The sequence below is a fragment of the Nothobranchius furzeri genome, chromosome 1 (genome assembly GCF_043380555.1).
Source record: "Nothobranchius furzeri strain GRZ-AD chromosome 1, NfurGRZ-RIMD1, whole genome shotgun sequence".
In the NCBI taxonomy this organism is placed as follows: domain Eukaryota; kingdom Metazoa; phylum Chordata; class Actinopteri; order Cyprinodontiformes; family Nothobranchiidae; genus Nothobranchius; species Nothobranchius furzeri.
The window spans coordinates 70785214-70803040 of NC_091741.1; the positions used below are offsets into that span (position 1 = coordinate 70785214).

At 42.3% G+C, this 17827-nt stretch overlaps 1 protein-coding gene across 1 annotated transcript; it reads left to right on the plus strand.

Moving 5' to 3' along the window:
* The first annotated feature begins 292 nt into the window (after positions 1-292).
* On the plus strand, positions 293-17784 carry elp1 (elongator acetyltransferase complex subunit 1). The gene is made up of 36 exons (XM_015951819.3): positions 293-407; positions 895-1082; positions 1165-1317; positions 1911-1992; positions 2673-2753; positions 2900-2985; positions 3099-3289; positions 3404-3527; positions 3781-3874; positions 3949-4179; positions 4261-4431; positions 5593-5671; positions 5824-5979; positions 6073-6179; positions 6858-6961; positions 7039-7092; positions 7174-7279; positions 7511-7626; positions 7729-7802; positions 10265-10343; positions 11275-11354; positions 11426-11563; positions 11811-11896; positions 11979-12127; positions 13067-13190; positions 13307-13404; positions 13510-13711; positions 13823-13884; positions 14032-14094; positions 14173-14233; positions 14406-14519; positions 16044-16143; positions 16225-16352; positions 16692-16843; positions 16947-17025; positions 17636-17784. The coding sequence occupies exons 2-36, from the start codon at positions 933-935 to the stop codon at positions 17701-17703; spliced, it is 3942 nt and encodes a 1313-aa protein (XP_015807305.3). The 5' UTR covers positions 293-407; positions 895-932; the 3' UTR covers positions 17704-17784.
* The last annotated feature ends 43 nt before the right edge of the window (positions 17785-17827 follow it).

Here is a 17827-nt window from a genome sequence, read left to right on the forward strand (position 1 = left end):
GCAACCTCTTAGGAAGCAGCGCTTAAAAATAAGAGTTTTTCCTGTTTGTGGATCTTCAAAATGAAATTGGGACCCATCATCATCATCATCATCATCATCATCATAGTTGTATAATCTATTTTGAAAGTGCAGCTAATATGTTACATACATTTTCATTATACTTGTTGAGGTGTTTCAGGGACTTTAGATACAACTGAAACGATAAACTAGATGTTTGCATCTGCATCAATTATGTGAGCCATTCAACGTACTTGTACTCCGCGCCACCAGGGGGCGAAACAAAACCAGTTTCACAAAACAGACCCAGAGGTCAAAGGGTGTTAGTCCTAAAAGAGCCACATGGATGTTGTTGTGGCGATGTCTCTGGCTGTTTAGAAGATTGTAGTCTTTCGATTTCTGTCTTCACGGTGAGATTTTACTGCTGTCTGCACTTTTTATTACATTTTAATCGGACACTTCCTGTTTGATTGCTTTGACTTTAGTAGCAAGTCAAGCTATCGTTCCATTTTTTAACAACCTGCTCCATCTGAGATGCAGAGTCGTTCTTTATGCTTCACTCGGAGTGTGGCTGATCTTTTAACTTGCCTCGTTTTTTTTTATTAATATTGTTGGCATTTTGCTGAAAGAACTCTTTTGTCAGATTTCTAGCAGCAGCGAGATTTTTTTTAATCTCGATTCTTCTATTCTAACTGGAATTATTTAGACCTTTCAGATTTATTTTGACTAAATAAAATCTAAAATTCTTGTACAGCAATAAGAAGCTAATGGAATAGAATGCTTACTTATGCAAACAAAACTTTTATGTGAGTGTATTTATTCACTAAAGTTGTTTTATTCCCATTATAAATCAGTTAATTCTGTAACCCCATATTAAACATGTTATTGTTGTCTCAGGTCTTGTGTGATTTCCAGGACCAGAATCTTATCCTGACATGAGGAACCTGAAGCTGCTGAAGAGCCTGCGGAACTCAGAACTGCAGGGTCCGGGATCCCCCCAGTGTTTCTCTATCCGGGCGGACACTGGTTCCCTGCTGATCGCCTCTCAGTTCTCCATCACAGAGTTTGACCCCCTCACAGCCCAGGTTCAAGATGTGTTTTCAGGCATCTGAACGTGTGATGGTTTCTTAGAAGTAGCTGAGATCTGGTCATGTTTTCTTTCTTTAGGTTGTCAGGGAAGCTTCGCTGACAGCCGACGGTTTCCTCTCTGAGGATGGAAGCGGGGGCGTTGTTGGACTGCAGGACCTGGCGGAGCTTCAGTCTGCTTGTTTGGCCACAGCAGAGGGAGATGTTGTTCTCTTCAACCTCAACACAGGCCAGGTAAGTAAAAAGTTACAAAGCGTTAGGGCTGCACAATACATCGCAAATATATCGTTGTCACGATATCAGCATGCACAATATGCATATTGCAAAGAACAGATGAATATCGCAATGAATGGTCAGCCCAAATGGTTGCTACGCATAATACATTCTGTCAATCAAACGGAAGCATGATGGGTTTTTTAACAAACAAATAAAGCTCTTCACCCGTTTGGCCGAGGCGGACGGCGCTTATTTTTTGATGGTTGGCAAACACCTGCGTTAGCTTTGTTCTGCTCTTTCTGCTGATTCTGCTTTTCTCGGGATCCACTGATTGCCTTTTCTGGTTCATTTTCTTTTTCTCTTTCCTCACATCTTTTGCTTTTCTCATTTTTATGATTTTTTTTTTTTTTCATTTTTTGAGTTAAGTTTTTATTTATCGCAAGTCATATTGTCATGGCAATATTAGTCGCTGTTATCGCATATCCCAGGTTTTCCTAATATTGTGCAGCCCTACAAAGCTTCTTTTTCACGGATCTTTTAGATTTTATAATGGCATTTAATGAGAAGAACAATTTATGAAAAGAGGAAGACACCCTAAATATGTTCTGCAGCTGGAGTGTGTTGGAAGTGTGGACAGCGGACTCACATCCATGAGCTGGAGTCCTGACGAAGAGCTCGTCATTCTCACTACTGGTTAGTATGAAAATAATTAATGTAATTAAAGTGAGATTAATGGTATAAATGCTGTATAACCTTGGTTAGTAGATTACAGGTTAACACAGAATCATCTAACCACTCAATCAGAAGCGACGGACCATCCGCTTTTTGAAAGTGTTGTAAAAACACTGCGTTCAATTTCTATGATTTGCTCAAAATCTGCAGCATTATTCTAAGACTTTATGTGGTACAGCAAAAGCTTTTGCTATGTTTATTTTTATACAATTACTCTGTGGCTCCCAGGAAATATTTTCATCAATTAAGACCCTAAAAACTTAATTTCCCTCACTCTATTAATAGTAATGCCTTCTATAGCCAGTGAGATGTCAACATTTACTCCTCTTTGACTAAATATCATAAAAAGAGTTTTCTCAAGATTTAGGGATAGTTTATTTACATCAAACCACTGATTCAGGTCTTCCCAGTGTTTCTCAGGGTTAGGATTGTCAAAGCAGCCCCCTTTTACACCTCAGCTCAAGAAGACCAGTCTCCTCCTATGGAGCTCATTTGTACCTGATGAGGTCAGAGCTCTTCTGCAGCTGAGGAAAACACTCCCAGCTGGATTTATATATTTGATGTTTTAGTTTGTTTTCATTCATAGGGAGAACTAAAAGTACAAGGTTACAAATGATTACATCAGTGTTGTGTTTTCACAGGTCAGGAAACATTTATAATGATGACCAAAGATTTTGAGCCAATCACTGAAGTGGGAATCCACCAGGATGACTTTGGTGAAGGTACGTTCTGATCATTGTTTCCTGGCTTCCGCGATTAGAGCTACAGATGTGGATTATTTGTGAATCTGTTGGGTTACTTTTTATTTTTTGCTGAGTGAACTTTATTCTTTCAGAACTGTGTTCATCCAGAGTGTGTTGCTTTGTAGGGAAGTTCATCACGGTGGGGTGGGGGAAGAAGGAGACTCAGTTCCACGGCTCAGAAGGAAAGCAGGCAGCACGAAGGAAGGTCCAGGTCAGCGACCGTGTGCTCAAGCATCAGTGATTATTAAAAAGAAAAACAAAATGTTTTACTCAACATTTAGGAAACATGAATTTATTCTTGTTATAGTAAATATTTCCTTCTAGGAGGCACAGCCAGCTGTGGCCTGGGACGACCGCAGACCACGAGTCACGTGGCGAGGAGATGGACAGCTTTTTGCCATCAGTGCCATCTGTCCTCAGACTGGAGGCAGAAAGGTTCGGGTCTGGAACAGAGAGGGGGTTCTCCAGGCCACCAGTGAGCCGGTCAACGGACTCGAGCAGGCGCTGTGCTGGAAGTAAGAGCCTTTGAGTCCAGTGCATTGTATTTAACCGTAGGCTTGTCTCTGAAGTAATGTGGAGTAATGCAGCAGACTCCGTAACGCTGAGCTGTGATACTTTCTGTGGTTCAGACCCTCGGGTAGCCTGATAGCCAGCTCTCAGCGACATCCCAACAAACACAGTGTTGTGTTCATGGAGAAGAACGGACTGCTGCATGGAGACTTTACGCTGCCGTTCAGTAAAGACCAAGCTAAGGCACGGCCACGTTCTAGTGATTTACAGTTTCCTGATTAAATCAGTTTAGTGACTTTTCAACAACAAATTATAGACAGGCAGGCGTTAAAGTGGGACCAAAATGATAATTATACGTGTGTGTGTGTGTGTGTGTGTGTGTGTGTGTGTGTGTGTGTGTGTGTGTGTGTGTGTGTGTGTGTGTGTGTGTGTGTGTGTGTGTGTGTGTGTGTGTGTGTGTGTGTGTGTGTGTGTGTGTGTGTGTGTGTGTGTTTAGGTGAAGGAACTGCTGTGGAACCCCGACTCCACTGTTTTAGCCGTTTGGTTGGAGGAGTTGAGCTGTGGGGACGATGGCCACGTCAACACTTATCGTTAAGTTCAGCAAACAAACTCGGTAAACTAACATTGTGCATCCCGCTGTAACTCGTCGGATCTCTGTTTACAGTCCAGCTGTGGGCGGTGGGAAACTACCACTGGTACCTGAAGCAGAGCCTGGATTTTGGCAGAGACCCTCAGAAAGCTCCAGTGTGCATCTGCTGGGACCCAGAGCGTCCCCTACAGCTCCACGTGGTGACCTCCAGCTGGAACAGCATCACCTACAGCTGGGGCTGGACGACAGAACGAAGCCCCGGGCTAGATGTCACCGATAACGCCAGTGTGGCTGTGATTGATGGAGGTGAACAGACACATGACGGAAAATCAATAAGTTGTGCTTTATTTTCTGTAATCATACTAACATTTACCCGACCTTTCTCAGACAAAGTCCTGGTGACAACCTTTAGACAGTGTGTGGTTCCTCCTCCCATGTGTTCATTTGAGTTGCAGCTAAAGTCACCGATCAACCAGGTGACTTTCCTGTGTCGACCTGAGGGGACCAATCAGATCGCAGCATTCACGGCTAATGGACAAATCTCAGTCTTCAGTCAAGGTCAGAGACAAACAGGGTTCCCTTTAACGACACGATCTTAACGAATGTATGAATTTCCTTTGAAAGGTAAAAGCTGCTGTTCCCTCAGACTAAACAAGCACATAGCGACAGTGGAGAGGAAAACTCCTTTGTTTACTTATTTTTCTTTGACACTCAGGCCCTGTCCACACGTAGCCGGGGATCTGCCAAAACGTAGATATTTTTCTACGTTTTGGCCTGTCATCCACACGAAAACTGAGTTTTTTCACACGAAAACTGATCTTTTTAAAAACTCCGGCCAAAGTGAAGATCTGCGTTTTCTCCGTTTTGGGTGTCTGCGTGTGGACGGACAAACCCGGAGTTTTAAGGTCCGCAACGTCACTTTCCGCGACAAAAAAATGCTGACATCACGTGTACGACCTGTGTTTACACTAGCCGACAGCATGGATGCCCTCAGAGCTGCGCTCGCTTTATCAATTGTCCAAGCGCTTTTTGCTTGTTTGTTTTTGCAAGTGGAATTACTGCTCCTTGCAGAAGACCACAGACGAAGGACGAGGTTAAGAACGGGGGAAGTACTGCCGCCTACAGGTCTGGCATGTCCTTAACAACGAATTTTCCGGGTACGTGTGGACAGAGTTTGTTTTTAAAACAAGGTGATGTGGATGCAAGTTTTTGGAGGGGCGGATATTCGTTTTAAATAAACCCGGCTACGTGTGGACTAGGCCTTAGTTTCAGGAACTTATTATTTCATCTTGAAATGATTAACAAACAGTACATTACATATGAATATGAAGAAGATGGACACTATACTAAATAGGGATGCTTTGATCCGATCATGTGATCGGAAATTGGGCCAATCGGGTGACTAGTGATTTTCATAGGATCGGAATGGGTTGAAAAAGATGAGATGTAACCTTAAAACGTGCATCGCTTAATGCAGCTGAGTATTGAGGACATAAATATTTTGAAATCTGAACAACGAGGCTACTTTTAAATATATTCATAATATTAACACGTTTTTTATTAATGTTCTTCATACTGAAGGATGTTTTTTGACAGATAAACTAAGCAAATGACAAATACAGGAAGAAAGAAAAACCCAACTGGTAGTAAAAGAAAACAGCTTTGATTCAGATGACTGTGTGTTTTTGTTCTAATCAGCATGTTTTCTTGTGAATCCAGTTTCAGAAGAACAAGCTGACAAAACATCAGACGGGTTCAGGGTTGTGTCTCAACCTCTCGTCTTACAGAAAACCTACAGGTAGCAAAATATATGAATGATAATGATTTCTTTGGACATGCTTATACTCTGCAGTGATCCATGCTTGGCTGTTAAAAGTGACTTTAGATGTGCACATTAGTGGTTGATGAATGAAGAGCTTCTCCTTCTTGTTTGTTTCTTGTTTCCTGCAGACTGACGCCTGCTCAGGAGCAGCCTCTGGCCCTGCGGCAGCTCCTGTGGCTGCAGGATGAGCTGTTCCTGGCTGTGGGTGCTGGTCTGCTGCCGACCTCCTCCACGATCCTGATGCTTCACCCTATTCAGGATGCTGATGACACACTGGCTGTCAGGTCAGGAAACATTTCTGTGTGTGCGGCACATGTAGTGCAGGTATAAAACTGTTCCTGTTTCTTTTTTCTGTTTATGCTGTTTTGGGGCCACAGGTCTGAGATGGAAGTAGACGGCGTTGTGGTCGGTGTGGCCCACAGTTTCCAGACCGGAACCGTGGCTCTAGAGCTGGAGGACGGGCAGATAAAGAAACTCCTCTGGGGTCCGTAATCGGGGTAGACCGATAAATCTTAAAGGCACATGAATAGGGTGTCAGGCACATCCTCGGGCAGCCCGGTGCTGTTGCAGATTTTAATTTAAATGTATTTTGCGCTCACTAATGACATCTGCATAATAAATACTGTAAATTAACTTTATTTAGGTGTCTGACTTTAACACTGAGCAGTGCACAAAGTTAAAATGTAACAGTTAGTTACATTCAGAGGTCAAAATCTGAGTCAGCTTCAGAAATTTCAATCAACTGATGTTATTAGTGACATTTTAGCATGAACATAAGGTGGAAAACATCTAGATGTCAACCATGAAAATCAGCTCATAACAGTTGGTAGTACACATGTCTCCTATACATAACAGTATCTGCAGTAGAAAACCAGAATCGGTCAACCTCTAGTCCGTAAACAAACACTACAAACGTAACTGTGACCTCTGCTGTTTAAAGAACAGATGTTATTTACACAGAAATGATAACTAAGTGTTTGGATTTTGAACACACCACACACGGGGTTGTCCTCTGAAAGGAAGAAAACAAAGCAGCACTGAAATACATTTATTTATTTTTTACACACCAGGGAGAATCCTGTTTAAAATATGCAGCAGCTTAATGCAAATTCTGATTGTTTGCAAAAACTGGTTTTATTTATTTTAGTTTATTTTCATGCAGATTGTCCGGAGCTGTCAGTGGAAGACTGGCGAGACTCGAGCGGCTGTAGCGTCAGCTTCCCTGTTCCCTGCATCCAGACGGCTCTCTGCAGCATCAGTGGAACGGTACAGAAACTGCTTTAGCTTTATGTTTTTGTGTGCACAAAGAATATGATGATGTGTTACCTTGCAAATATCTGTAGGAGTACCTTCTGGGGCTGACAGACAGGTCTCACCTGTATGCTGGAGACACAGAGGTATGACAGCACCATCTGATCATCAGGATAAAATGACTAACGTTAAGAATTCACCATGATTCAAGCTTTTTTCCTGTTCAGCTCGCCTCAGGCGTCTGTTCCTTTGCCATTTGTGACAACTTCCTCCTCCTCACCACACACTCTCACACCTGCCGCTGCCTCCAGCTGAGTGGACTCACAGTCAAAGGTGGGACAGAGACAAATGACCAATCAGAAAGGAGAATTTATTATCAAAACAACACCGCCGCATGATGGTGGAAAGCTTGTACTGGGCACAGCTGGATATGGGGGATTTTTTTTTTTCAGTTGGCAGCTCTGAGTGAGGCAGCTCTGGCCTGTAAATGTACACATTTATTTATTGTTCCTGATGGTGCATGTTTGGGTACAATTGGAGTAAAACTGACCTTTGACCTTTCAGGTCTGCAGGCTGCTTTGGCGTCTGATGGAGGTCAGAATGATGAGACTCTTCGGCATGTGGAGCGAGGCTCCAGGATCGTCACTGTGGTTCCACAGGACACCAGAGTGGTTCTACAGGTCCGCTGGTTATTGCCTCCAGAAACCCAGCTCCCCTAAAACACCTTTCTGCTCATACATCTTATCACGAGTGGTTCATTTATATTCTGTCTGTGTTTTCAGATGCCACGAGGAAACCTGGAGACCATCCATCACAGAGCTCTGGTGCTGGCTCAGCTCAGGAAGTGGTTGGATGGGTGAGTTTGATTGGCTCTGGGTACTCTTCACTCTGTATCCATTAACTACGGTACGACGGGGGACTTGTGCCATGTGAAGAAAAAATAGTTAAGGACTTGTTGATGAAGCTGAAAGTATTTCACACTAAAGTTGTCAAGATAAAAGCAGAATTTCTATTTTTTGTAAAAATGTTGGCTTTTTAAAGAATGGCCCAAGAAAGAGAAACCCCCACTGTGCCCCGGAAGCAAACTGTGTTGTATGAATTGAACGAATGAAGTTTATTTCCAAACACATTTTTACACATTTTAAAAGAGTCAGTTGCTGTAATCTAGGCTGAGGCTAGAGGTCTTTCTCGCCTGATCAAGCTTAATCATGAAGAATACTACAATAAACAAACTTCATCTAAATGAAATGTTTCACAGAGAAAAGTAAGACGAGATTAACACAAATGTAGAAGGCTCTAAACCAATCAATGCTCAGTTTTAGGTGTAACAGACGTGTATCTACGGGTGTGTAACAAACGTGTATCTACGGGTGTGTAACAGACGTGTATCTACGGGTGTGTAACAGACGTGTATCTACGGGTGTGTAACAAACGTGTATCTACGGGTGTGTAACAGACGTGTATCTACGGGTGTGTAACAGACGTGTATCTACGGGTGTGTAACAAACGTGTATCTACGGGTGTGTAACAGACGTGTATCTACGGGTGTGTAACAGACGTGTATCTACGGGTGTGTAACAAACGTGTATCTACGGGTGTGTAACAGACGTGTATCTGCGGGTGTGTAACAGACGTGTATCTGCGGGTGTGTAACAGACGTGTATCTGCGGGTGTGTAACAGACGTGTAACTGCGGGTGTGTAACAGACGTGTATCTGCGGGTGTGTTACAGACGTGTATCTGCGGGTGTGTAACAGACGTGTATCTACGGGTGTGTAACAGACGTGTATCTGCGGGTGTGTAACAGACGTGTATCTGCGGGTGTGTAACAGACGTGTATCTGCGGGTGTGTTACAGACGTGTATCTGCGGGTGTGTAACAGACGTGTATCTACGGGTGTGTAACAAACGTGTATCTGCGGGTGTGTAACAGACGTGTATCTGCGGGTGTGTAACAGACGTGTATCTGCGGGTGTGTAACAGACGTGTATCTGCGGGTGTGTAACAGACGTGTATCTGCGGGTGTGTAACAGACGTGTATCTGCGGGTGTGTAACAGACGTGTATCTGCAGGTGTGTAACAGACGTGTATCTGCGGGTGTGTAACAGACGTGTATCTGCGGGTGTGTAACAGACGTGTATTTGCGGGTGTGTAACAGACGTGTATCTACGGGTGAAACAGGAAGAATTAGAATACGGTCAAAACTCCTTTAATGTCAGTAATCCATTTTAGACTGAGAGACCATCTAAAGGCTCAGAAAGCCTTGGCAGGTGTTTAGGATTCAATAGCTGAGTAGAGTGAGACACTTTGAGTCTAGAATATTGAAATATCTGGGTTTGCATGTCATGAGTCTATCTTGTATACCTTTTAAGATGAATTAGTGACTTAAATGAACTTTTGCACCATACTCTAAATACACACCTACTCTACTATACATAAACTCTGCGTGTACATACATACATGTATCAAGCACAAACTTTACATACATGCACATATAGACCTTGACATTTCTCAACATAAATGTTTATATTTTTATTTCTAGACTGCTTGAGCCAGTGTACTACAAGGTTCTACTTGTTGGTATATATTTTTACTTTATAGTTTTAATTCAGTGTTTTTTTAAACATTTGCTGCTTTTTACCTGTACTGTCTACTTGCTGCAGTGACAATGCAAATTTCCCACTTGTGGCACTTGGGGGCGACGGTGGCGCAGGAGTTAAGTGCTCGTCCCGTAATCGGAAGGTTGCAGGTTCGAGCCCCGCTCAGTCTGTCGCTGTCGTTGTGTCCTTGGGCAAGACACTTAACCCACGTTGCCTGCTGGTGGTGGTCGGAGGGACCGGTGGCGCCAGTGCTCGGCAGCCTCGCCTCTGTCAGTGCGCCCCAGGGCAGCTGTGGCTACATTGTAGCTCATCCCCACCAGCGTGTGAATGTGTGTGTGAATGGGTGAATGACTGATTGTGTTGTAAAGTGCCTTGGGGGGTTCCAGGACTCTAGAAGGCGCTATATCAAATACAGGCCATTTACCATTTACTAATTAAAGATTATCTTATTTTATCTTATCTTACTCTAATTTTTGAAGTTTCACCTGTAAAACAAAATGAAGCATTAAAATAACATGACTAATGTAAATGCTACAAAACAAAGTCAGGATATAAAAAAAAACTCAATGAACACATTAAAGCGAGAAGTAGGAACGTGTGCAACGATTTACTCTTGCCTTCCCCAGCAGAACACCCTCACTATAATATGTATGCAGCTGTGTTTTGAGCACATTATTGATGTTTTTATGAAGCTGTTTACCTTTTTTATTTTTTCAACAGCTTGAAATTCAGAGAAGCCTTCGAGTGTATGAGGAAGCTGCGGATCAACCTGAATCTCATCTATGATCACAACCCAAAGGTTTTTATGAACCAATCATGAAGTTTTGGAGTGATACTTGTTTAAGTTATATCTTGGGAATTAAAAAAAAACAAGTATTAATTCTTGATATGAAATAAATCTTTAAACATTTGAAGAACCGTTTTTTTGTTTTAAGTGTCATTTATGCTTTTAAATTTTAAAATTGACAAAAAGCTAAAGGCCAAATAAGGGCTGGCTTATAATGAAGCATTAAGCTAACCTCAACACTGCAGTGACATTAAGACGTTTAGCTTCATGCAAAGCAGCACATAAAATCTTTACCAGCAGAAATTCAATGAAGCTTTAAAGGTTTGTGTTATTTTAAACCTTAGAGAACAAAAGTAGGCACAGCATATGATGAAATATTAGCGTTGGCACTGTTGAGATGCCATTTATCTTAAATATGAGTTATTTTTGTCAGCCTGAGTAAAATGCTGTGTAGCTAAAAGAAGAAGAAAAAAGTTACTGCTCAGACCGCCATGCGAACTTGCACTAAACTACATGTCAGCCTAGCGGTCTAACCCCTGGACTACCACATCTACGTGATGGCAGTCGCCTGAGCCACATATCCAGCTGGCCAGGGGAGACAGGTTTCAGATCAGAGACTAGCCAGGAGAAGAGCAGGACCTGATGATGAGATTAGTTTCCATTGTCACTTTACAAGAAAAGCTCCAATTTTTTCATGATTTTTTATGATATGGCCCTATTATGTTGATGGTAACAGCCCTTTAACATTGGCTTAGGATCGACCTCAGATCAGATTTCAGATAAAAGGATGACAGTCTGCTTTCATTCGGTTTTGACACGTTTGTTCACCTATGAGCCAGCTGCTTTACCTGCTGCTGCTGTGTTTACATCATCGTGTTCTAACGGGGAATTCTGGACGGGAGCAATGTAAAAAGTTTATCAAAAATAAAAACTTTGTCTTTAGGTTTTCCTGGAAAATGTAGCGAGCTTCATCCAACAGCTGAACTCCATCAACCACATCAACCTCTTCCTCACCGAGCTCAAGTAAGATGTGGTTTTGTGGTTTATTATGTTAAAAAAAAAACGTCTTATTTACTAGCTGGTTCTGTCCCCAGGGAGGAGGACACAACCAGCAGCATGTACCCCCGCCCAGATGGAAGTCCGGTCCAGCCTCAGGCCGCCCCCGGCCAGAAGAAGGTGGATGTTGTTTGTGACGCTTTACGGACAACCATGGAGTCAATGGATCCGAACAAGTCCGTGTTTTATTCCTTCTGTAGCTGGAAGCTGAACGTCATCTGCTGTTGTTTCTAAGCTGATATGCATCTTAAAAATAGATTATTGCTTATATAACTAATATTTAAAGGGAATTAAAATGTGCTCTCAGCAACTGTGTCCTAGTGTTAATAACTAAAAGTGTTGCTAGAATAATTAACGATGCATCAGAACATTAGGGCAGAAGAAAATGTAGCATTTGCTCAACATGTCATGGTCTCCTTTAAGGTTCAGCTTGTCCATTCTGACCGCTCATGTGAAAAAGACGGTTCCTGAGCTGGAGATCGCCCTGCAGAAGGTTCACGAGCTTCGAGGTGAGCTCAGGTTGCGACCTGCACTGCAAATTGAGGGATTCTTATTTCCTACATATATTTCATTAAGTGTGTGTGTGTGTAGAGAACCCTCCTGAAGCACCAGGTGGTGTGAGCGCTGAAGAGGCACTAAAGTACCTTCTCTTCCTGGTCAATGTCAACGATCTGTACGAACACTCGCTTGGAACGTACGACTTTGACCTCGTTCTGATGGTGGCTGAGAAATCCCAGAAGGTATGAGATGCACCACGGGAGTTTGTGTTTGACCTTACTCCGACTGTAAAATAATATGATATCATGTGCTACAGCCCAAATAAAATCAGAACTGTATAAAATACATTAACATTAAAACAATTCTCATCATAAACATGAATAACCATTCTGTTAAAGGGGTCATTAGGGTAGCTGATGGTTTTAGGCGTAGACGTTTTCTTTTAGTTAAACCTTTAGCCTCCTATGACCTGAATTTGTATTTGGTGTGGTTTAAAAGAAAAGACAGTTGTAGCCATTGCAGATTGGTCAGTTCTCAGAAATGTGAAACGAATGAAATAAAAAATTTGATAAACTTACCAAAATAAAAAGAAAGACAAAGAAAAGTGTTTCAACTTAAAGTCAGTATCAAGTGTTTCTAAATAATAAGAAAATGACTAAGTTGAAGAGAATAAAATACTATAGTGCAAGAAGGCAACATCCTCATATGTGGACACAGAGTCTTGGAGGATAAGGCAGGGGTGTCCAAACCTTTCAAGAAAAGGTCCTAAATCATCAAATCAAAACCCCTGGTGGGCAATGGGAAGGTGATAACGTTATTTTAAAAAAATGCAAAAATTGCTTTATATTGATGTTTTTAATTCATATTCTTCTTAAGTCTTAAAAATGACATATTAGTAAAAATCTGAACACTAAAGTTCTGCTCTACATCAACAGCTGACTGCATTAAGGAGTTTTCAAATTTAAACAATGTTCTCAGGTGTGAAGGTTTCTGCTGTCAAATGAGGTTTGATTCACTTGAGTTTTGGAGGTTATGTCTCCATAGATTGTGGTTTATTCAGGGACACAGCTGTGGCCCTGCTGAGCGTGATTTATAACAAAGACAAAAGTGCAGTTGCATGACAGGTATAGGGGTTTTTTGATATTTAATTATTGCTAAACTTGTTTTCTCAACCCTTGCAGGACCCTAAAGAGTACCTCCCTTTCTTAAACATGCTGAAGAGCCTTGAGCCCAACTATCAACGCTACACCATTGACAGACACCTGAAACGCTACAGGAAGGCCCTGGTCCACCTCAGCAAATGTGGTCAGCGACTCTGACGTTGATTAACCATTTTTGTGTGTGTTGGACACACTATACCATCTTCTATGGGAGGAGATGGACATCAGTGTAATCTGGTTTGTGTTGTTCTTTATGCTCAGGACAGGAACACTTCACTGAAGTTCTGCAGCTGGTGAAGGAGCAGAAGCTCTACAGTGAAGCTCTGAGATTGTACCCAGCAGATAGTCCTCAGTACAAAGTAAAAACTCAGATGCTTTTATTTTCACAAGTTTTTCACTTCCTGTGTATTTATCACATTCACAAATATCTGCATTGAGACTAAACTTGGCCTTTTTGTCATCAGTTTCTGAGTTGTGCGTACGCTGAGCATCTAGTGGAGCAGCAACGGGCAGAGGAGGGTGGCTTGTTGCTATGGCGATGTGGCGAGCCTGTCAGAGCCCTGCAGGCATTCACCAGCAGCTCCAGTTGGAGAAACGCCATCTGTGTGGCACAGCAGATACCACTACCGCCCGACCAGTTAGCGCTGCTGGCCAGAGACTTGGCAGGTAACCATGACAACGGGTGGTCTGACTGACAGAAAGGCAGTTAACTGATAATATTCTGCCACGGGACTGTTGCACGCACTTCTAATGGATGTTTCTGCTTGGTTCCATCAGAGAAGCTGACTGAGCAGAGGCGGTACTCAGAAGCTGCTCTGCTGCTGGATCAGTATGCCAAAGTAAGATTTCCTCCAGCGACTAACAGCTGGAGGCATCTGTGTTTAAATCTAAAAATCCAAAATGATTGTTCAATTCCATTCACAAAGCTGTCCACATCTGCTATTCAGGACAGATTTTAGTCACATTTGTTCACGTCTCTCCAACAGGACTGTGAGGAAGCCATTTTGGCTCTGATCACAGGCGGCGTCTGGGAGGAGGCTCTCAGACTGGTCAGTAAACATGTTTACAACTGTAAACAATAGTATTTGTGTTGTAGTTTTTTAAGAGATTTTTTGTCATTAATTAAGATTTACATGCACAAGAGGCAAGATATCACTGAAACCAACCTGAAACCTGCACTTTTAGAAGGTAAGAACAGCACCGCTGTGTGAGTTACCCGAACGTGATCTCCACACCGCTCAAGGTTGCAGTTATTACCGATGGAAACGACGCGTAAAACATTTCTGTAGCATTTGTAAAGAGTAACATGCAAAGCTATCACTAAGACGCTGATAAAGTATTTTGGCTTTATTTCTTTTAGCTTTAAACACTCAGGTGGTCTTTCTGGAGGCTCAGGTAGCAACGTTCACCCGACACAAGAGCCGACTAGCTGTGGTTCGTGAGCAGAAAGAAAAGGCCCGACTGGATATGCTTGGTGAGAATAACTGAGGGGGTTTCTGTGGTACTTAAAAAAAACTGTGTGTAAAATTCATCAGTACTTACTTTTTACTCTAGATTTCTGGTCACGGTCATGTGGTTTGATACAATAGTTCCCAAAATTTTCTACCTCTGATCCATGCAGTGGCTAATAAATACAATTTCAACCAAGGTTTGAATTACAGGGGAGCTAGGGGGAGCCCCAAAGGAGGATGGCTCCCCCTAAAGCTATCAACAGACAGACCCAGGGAGACATAGCTCCCCCAGAAGCATGCCTGTAATTTGAACCCTGCTTTCAACTATAATTGTCACTGACTCAAAGATGCAATTACTAATTATTAAAACTCATTATTTTATCCATTTAGGGCCACTGTCGAAATCGTCTGTGGCAGAAATATGGTGTTGGAAATAATATTTAATTGTAGCTTGTCTTGCAGAGATAACTTCAAGACCCCACTCTTGCGTTTTAATAACCAAACATATGACTCATCCTCTGCGATGGACTGGCTCTCTGTCCAGGGTGTACCCCACCTGATTGCCCATTAACTGCTGGAGATAGCCAGCCCCCCCCCCCCCCCCCCCCCCCCCCCCGCGACCCTACATGGACAAGCGGGTTCAGACAATGGATGGACGGATGGATGACTCATCCTGTATTAGATTATTAAGATTAGATTAAGAATAATAAGTGAATGTTCTGGTAAAATGAAAACAGGAACTGTGTCATGCTATTTTAAACCCTTCAGAGCAGCGGTAGGCCCTTATACGACTTAAACATTACTGTTGGCACTAAGAAGGCATAATTTTTTCTGACATATAAGTGAGAGATTTTCTCAACCCAGAATTAAGATGCTTGGATTTGATGAAACCCTGCCTCCACCCTTATGAGTTGCACTCATCTCATAATGCAACTCTAAATTCCCAGCAAAGCATCGAGGGCCACAGAGAAACAGATGAAGAAGAAGCAACATGCACACCAACTGTGAACTGGCCATTGGGGCAGTGGGACTGACACAGAACTGTCCCACTCAGGGGTTGCAGGGATTCTGTTCCTCTAAAAGACAAAAATCCATCTTGGGTTCTAGGCATTATTTAAAGTGCAGACTAGGTAAGAAATAAATCACGTTTTGTGTGGAGATTAAATGCCCTGCTAGCTACGCAGAGAGACTGGGCGTTAGTGTTTACAGTCCAGGGAGGAGGGATCCAGACACAACACTACCTGGACGGGGAGTAGTGGTGCATGGTGACACAAACCTGCTGCAAAAAGCTGCAGCTGAGACAGGAGAATGCATGTTTGAAGCCAAAGACTGCTTCAGGGGTGTTTTATATGAGGAAAAAATAATTTAACATGGTCAAAAGCTCCAAAAGTAGATTTTGCATTATATAGTCCGTTTAATTATGTCTTTTTGTATTTCAAACACTTCATTTGTAAAGAAACATCAGTAATATCTGCCCAGTTAAAATGAATGATTATTGGTATTTCTCATCTCCAGTCTAACCAGTAATCTTCTTTGTCCTCTGCTAGATGAAGATGGTCCAGACTGCCCTGATGCTGAGCTCTACTCTGAGGCTAGCAGTGTCATAACTGCTTCCAAATACTCCCAGAGTAACTCACGCATCTCCTCGTAAGACTCTCTACCACACTCAGTCCTCCAAAGAAGTTATTTTCTGTCGTTTGTTTAAAATATTCAAAGTTCTGCTTGCAGGAGGTCATCGAAAAACCGACGGAAAGCAGAGAGGAAGAAGCTGAGTCTGAAGGAAGGAAGTCCGATGGAGGACAAAGCTCTAATGCATGTCATCGGTGAAATCATCACTACCGTGGACAAGATGAGAGGTAAACAGACACAAGAGCATCCTAGTTTCCTCTTCTGACTGCATTTGTGTCGTCCTTGAAATAATAGTTCCCCAAGTCTCCATGATGACCGTAGTCAGGACCCCAAGTGTAGACTGAAAACATTATTTTGTAGGTTTGTTCTGTTTATTCTAGAACACTAGAATGTTTTATATGGTTTGAAGTAAGAAGACAACAGAAGAGGACTTATTGAGCTAAAAATGATTGTTTCAGAAAAACTATTTTTGTTTCATTAAATTGCATTTGGTTGGTGAGTGTAATGCTTGTGAAACATCCAACTTTAAAAAAAATCTACTCTGAAAACCCAAACTCGCTTCACAGAGGAGATCCACGGTCTCCTGAGGGCATTGGTTCTGTTCCAGTTTGATAAACAAGCTGAGAAGCTGCAGCGGGTTTATGACGAAGCTCTGCAGATGATGGAGGGATCAGTTCTTGAGGTGTGGCCCGAAGGTCTGCAGAACACCAGCGCTCCGGTACATGCAAACCTTTTGGAGAACAAGACTGAGACTCAACAAGGAACCATTGGTGCGGAGAAAATCATTTAATTCCTTTTTTGCTCATTTTCTAACCCTGAAGGTCACTGGACCGAACTCGACAGCAAACAGCATCATGGCTTCGTTCCAGCAGCAGCAGAAACCTGCAGCCTCACAGCAGGGTCAGTAGAATCTGTAATGTAACTTCTTGTTCTTTCCATCCACCTCCATCACTTCAGAAATGTAATCCCCCCCCCCACTTCATCCCATAAAGCCCCATGCAATCTGAATTGATTGCTGCTCAACATTAGCCAATAACGTTAGACCCCGGCATGCGTACATATCAAACAGCATGCATGTGTTCGTGGAAGTAGCTGGACAGCTGCAGAGTTGGAGAGAGTTCTTGTGGGGAAGTAAGTCTTTAAAATAGTTTTGAATGAATTAACAGCATAACTTGAGAATAACAATAGTAAAATAATGTGGTTTAGCTCTGTTGGCTGGCTAGAAGTGCGCATTCATGAGCAGAGGTGTTGCTTCCAGCCATAATCACGGAAGTAGGGAGAGGGGCTTAAGATGCAATACATTATTTCCGCCTCTAGATGGTGCCCTGTGAGAAAAAACTCCAGATTTCTGTTTTAAACATGTAAAAAATTACTATTCCAATCTCTCCTTTTTTGACATTTAAACATCACTTCTATTTGTAAGGATATTTCAAGAATGGAGTTTATTTTTTAATATATTAATATATAAAATACGATGCCACAGATGAGTCTTTTTTTTTTTCTACTATAGACGCCGAGGTCCCGGCTGCACCAAAGATGAGGAACGGTATCAAGTGGAAACTCACGATTCTTAAGTGAATATTAAACAAATTAGTCTTGTTTTAATTTTTTTAACTGTACAGTAAATATCTGCTGTGTAATAAAGGTTCATTTAATTCACTTTCTCACCACATTTTTATTTCCTAATCAAAGTAAAAATCAC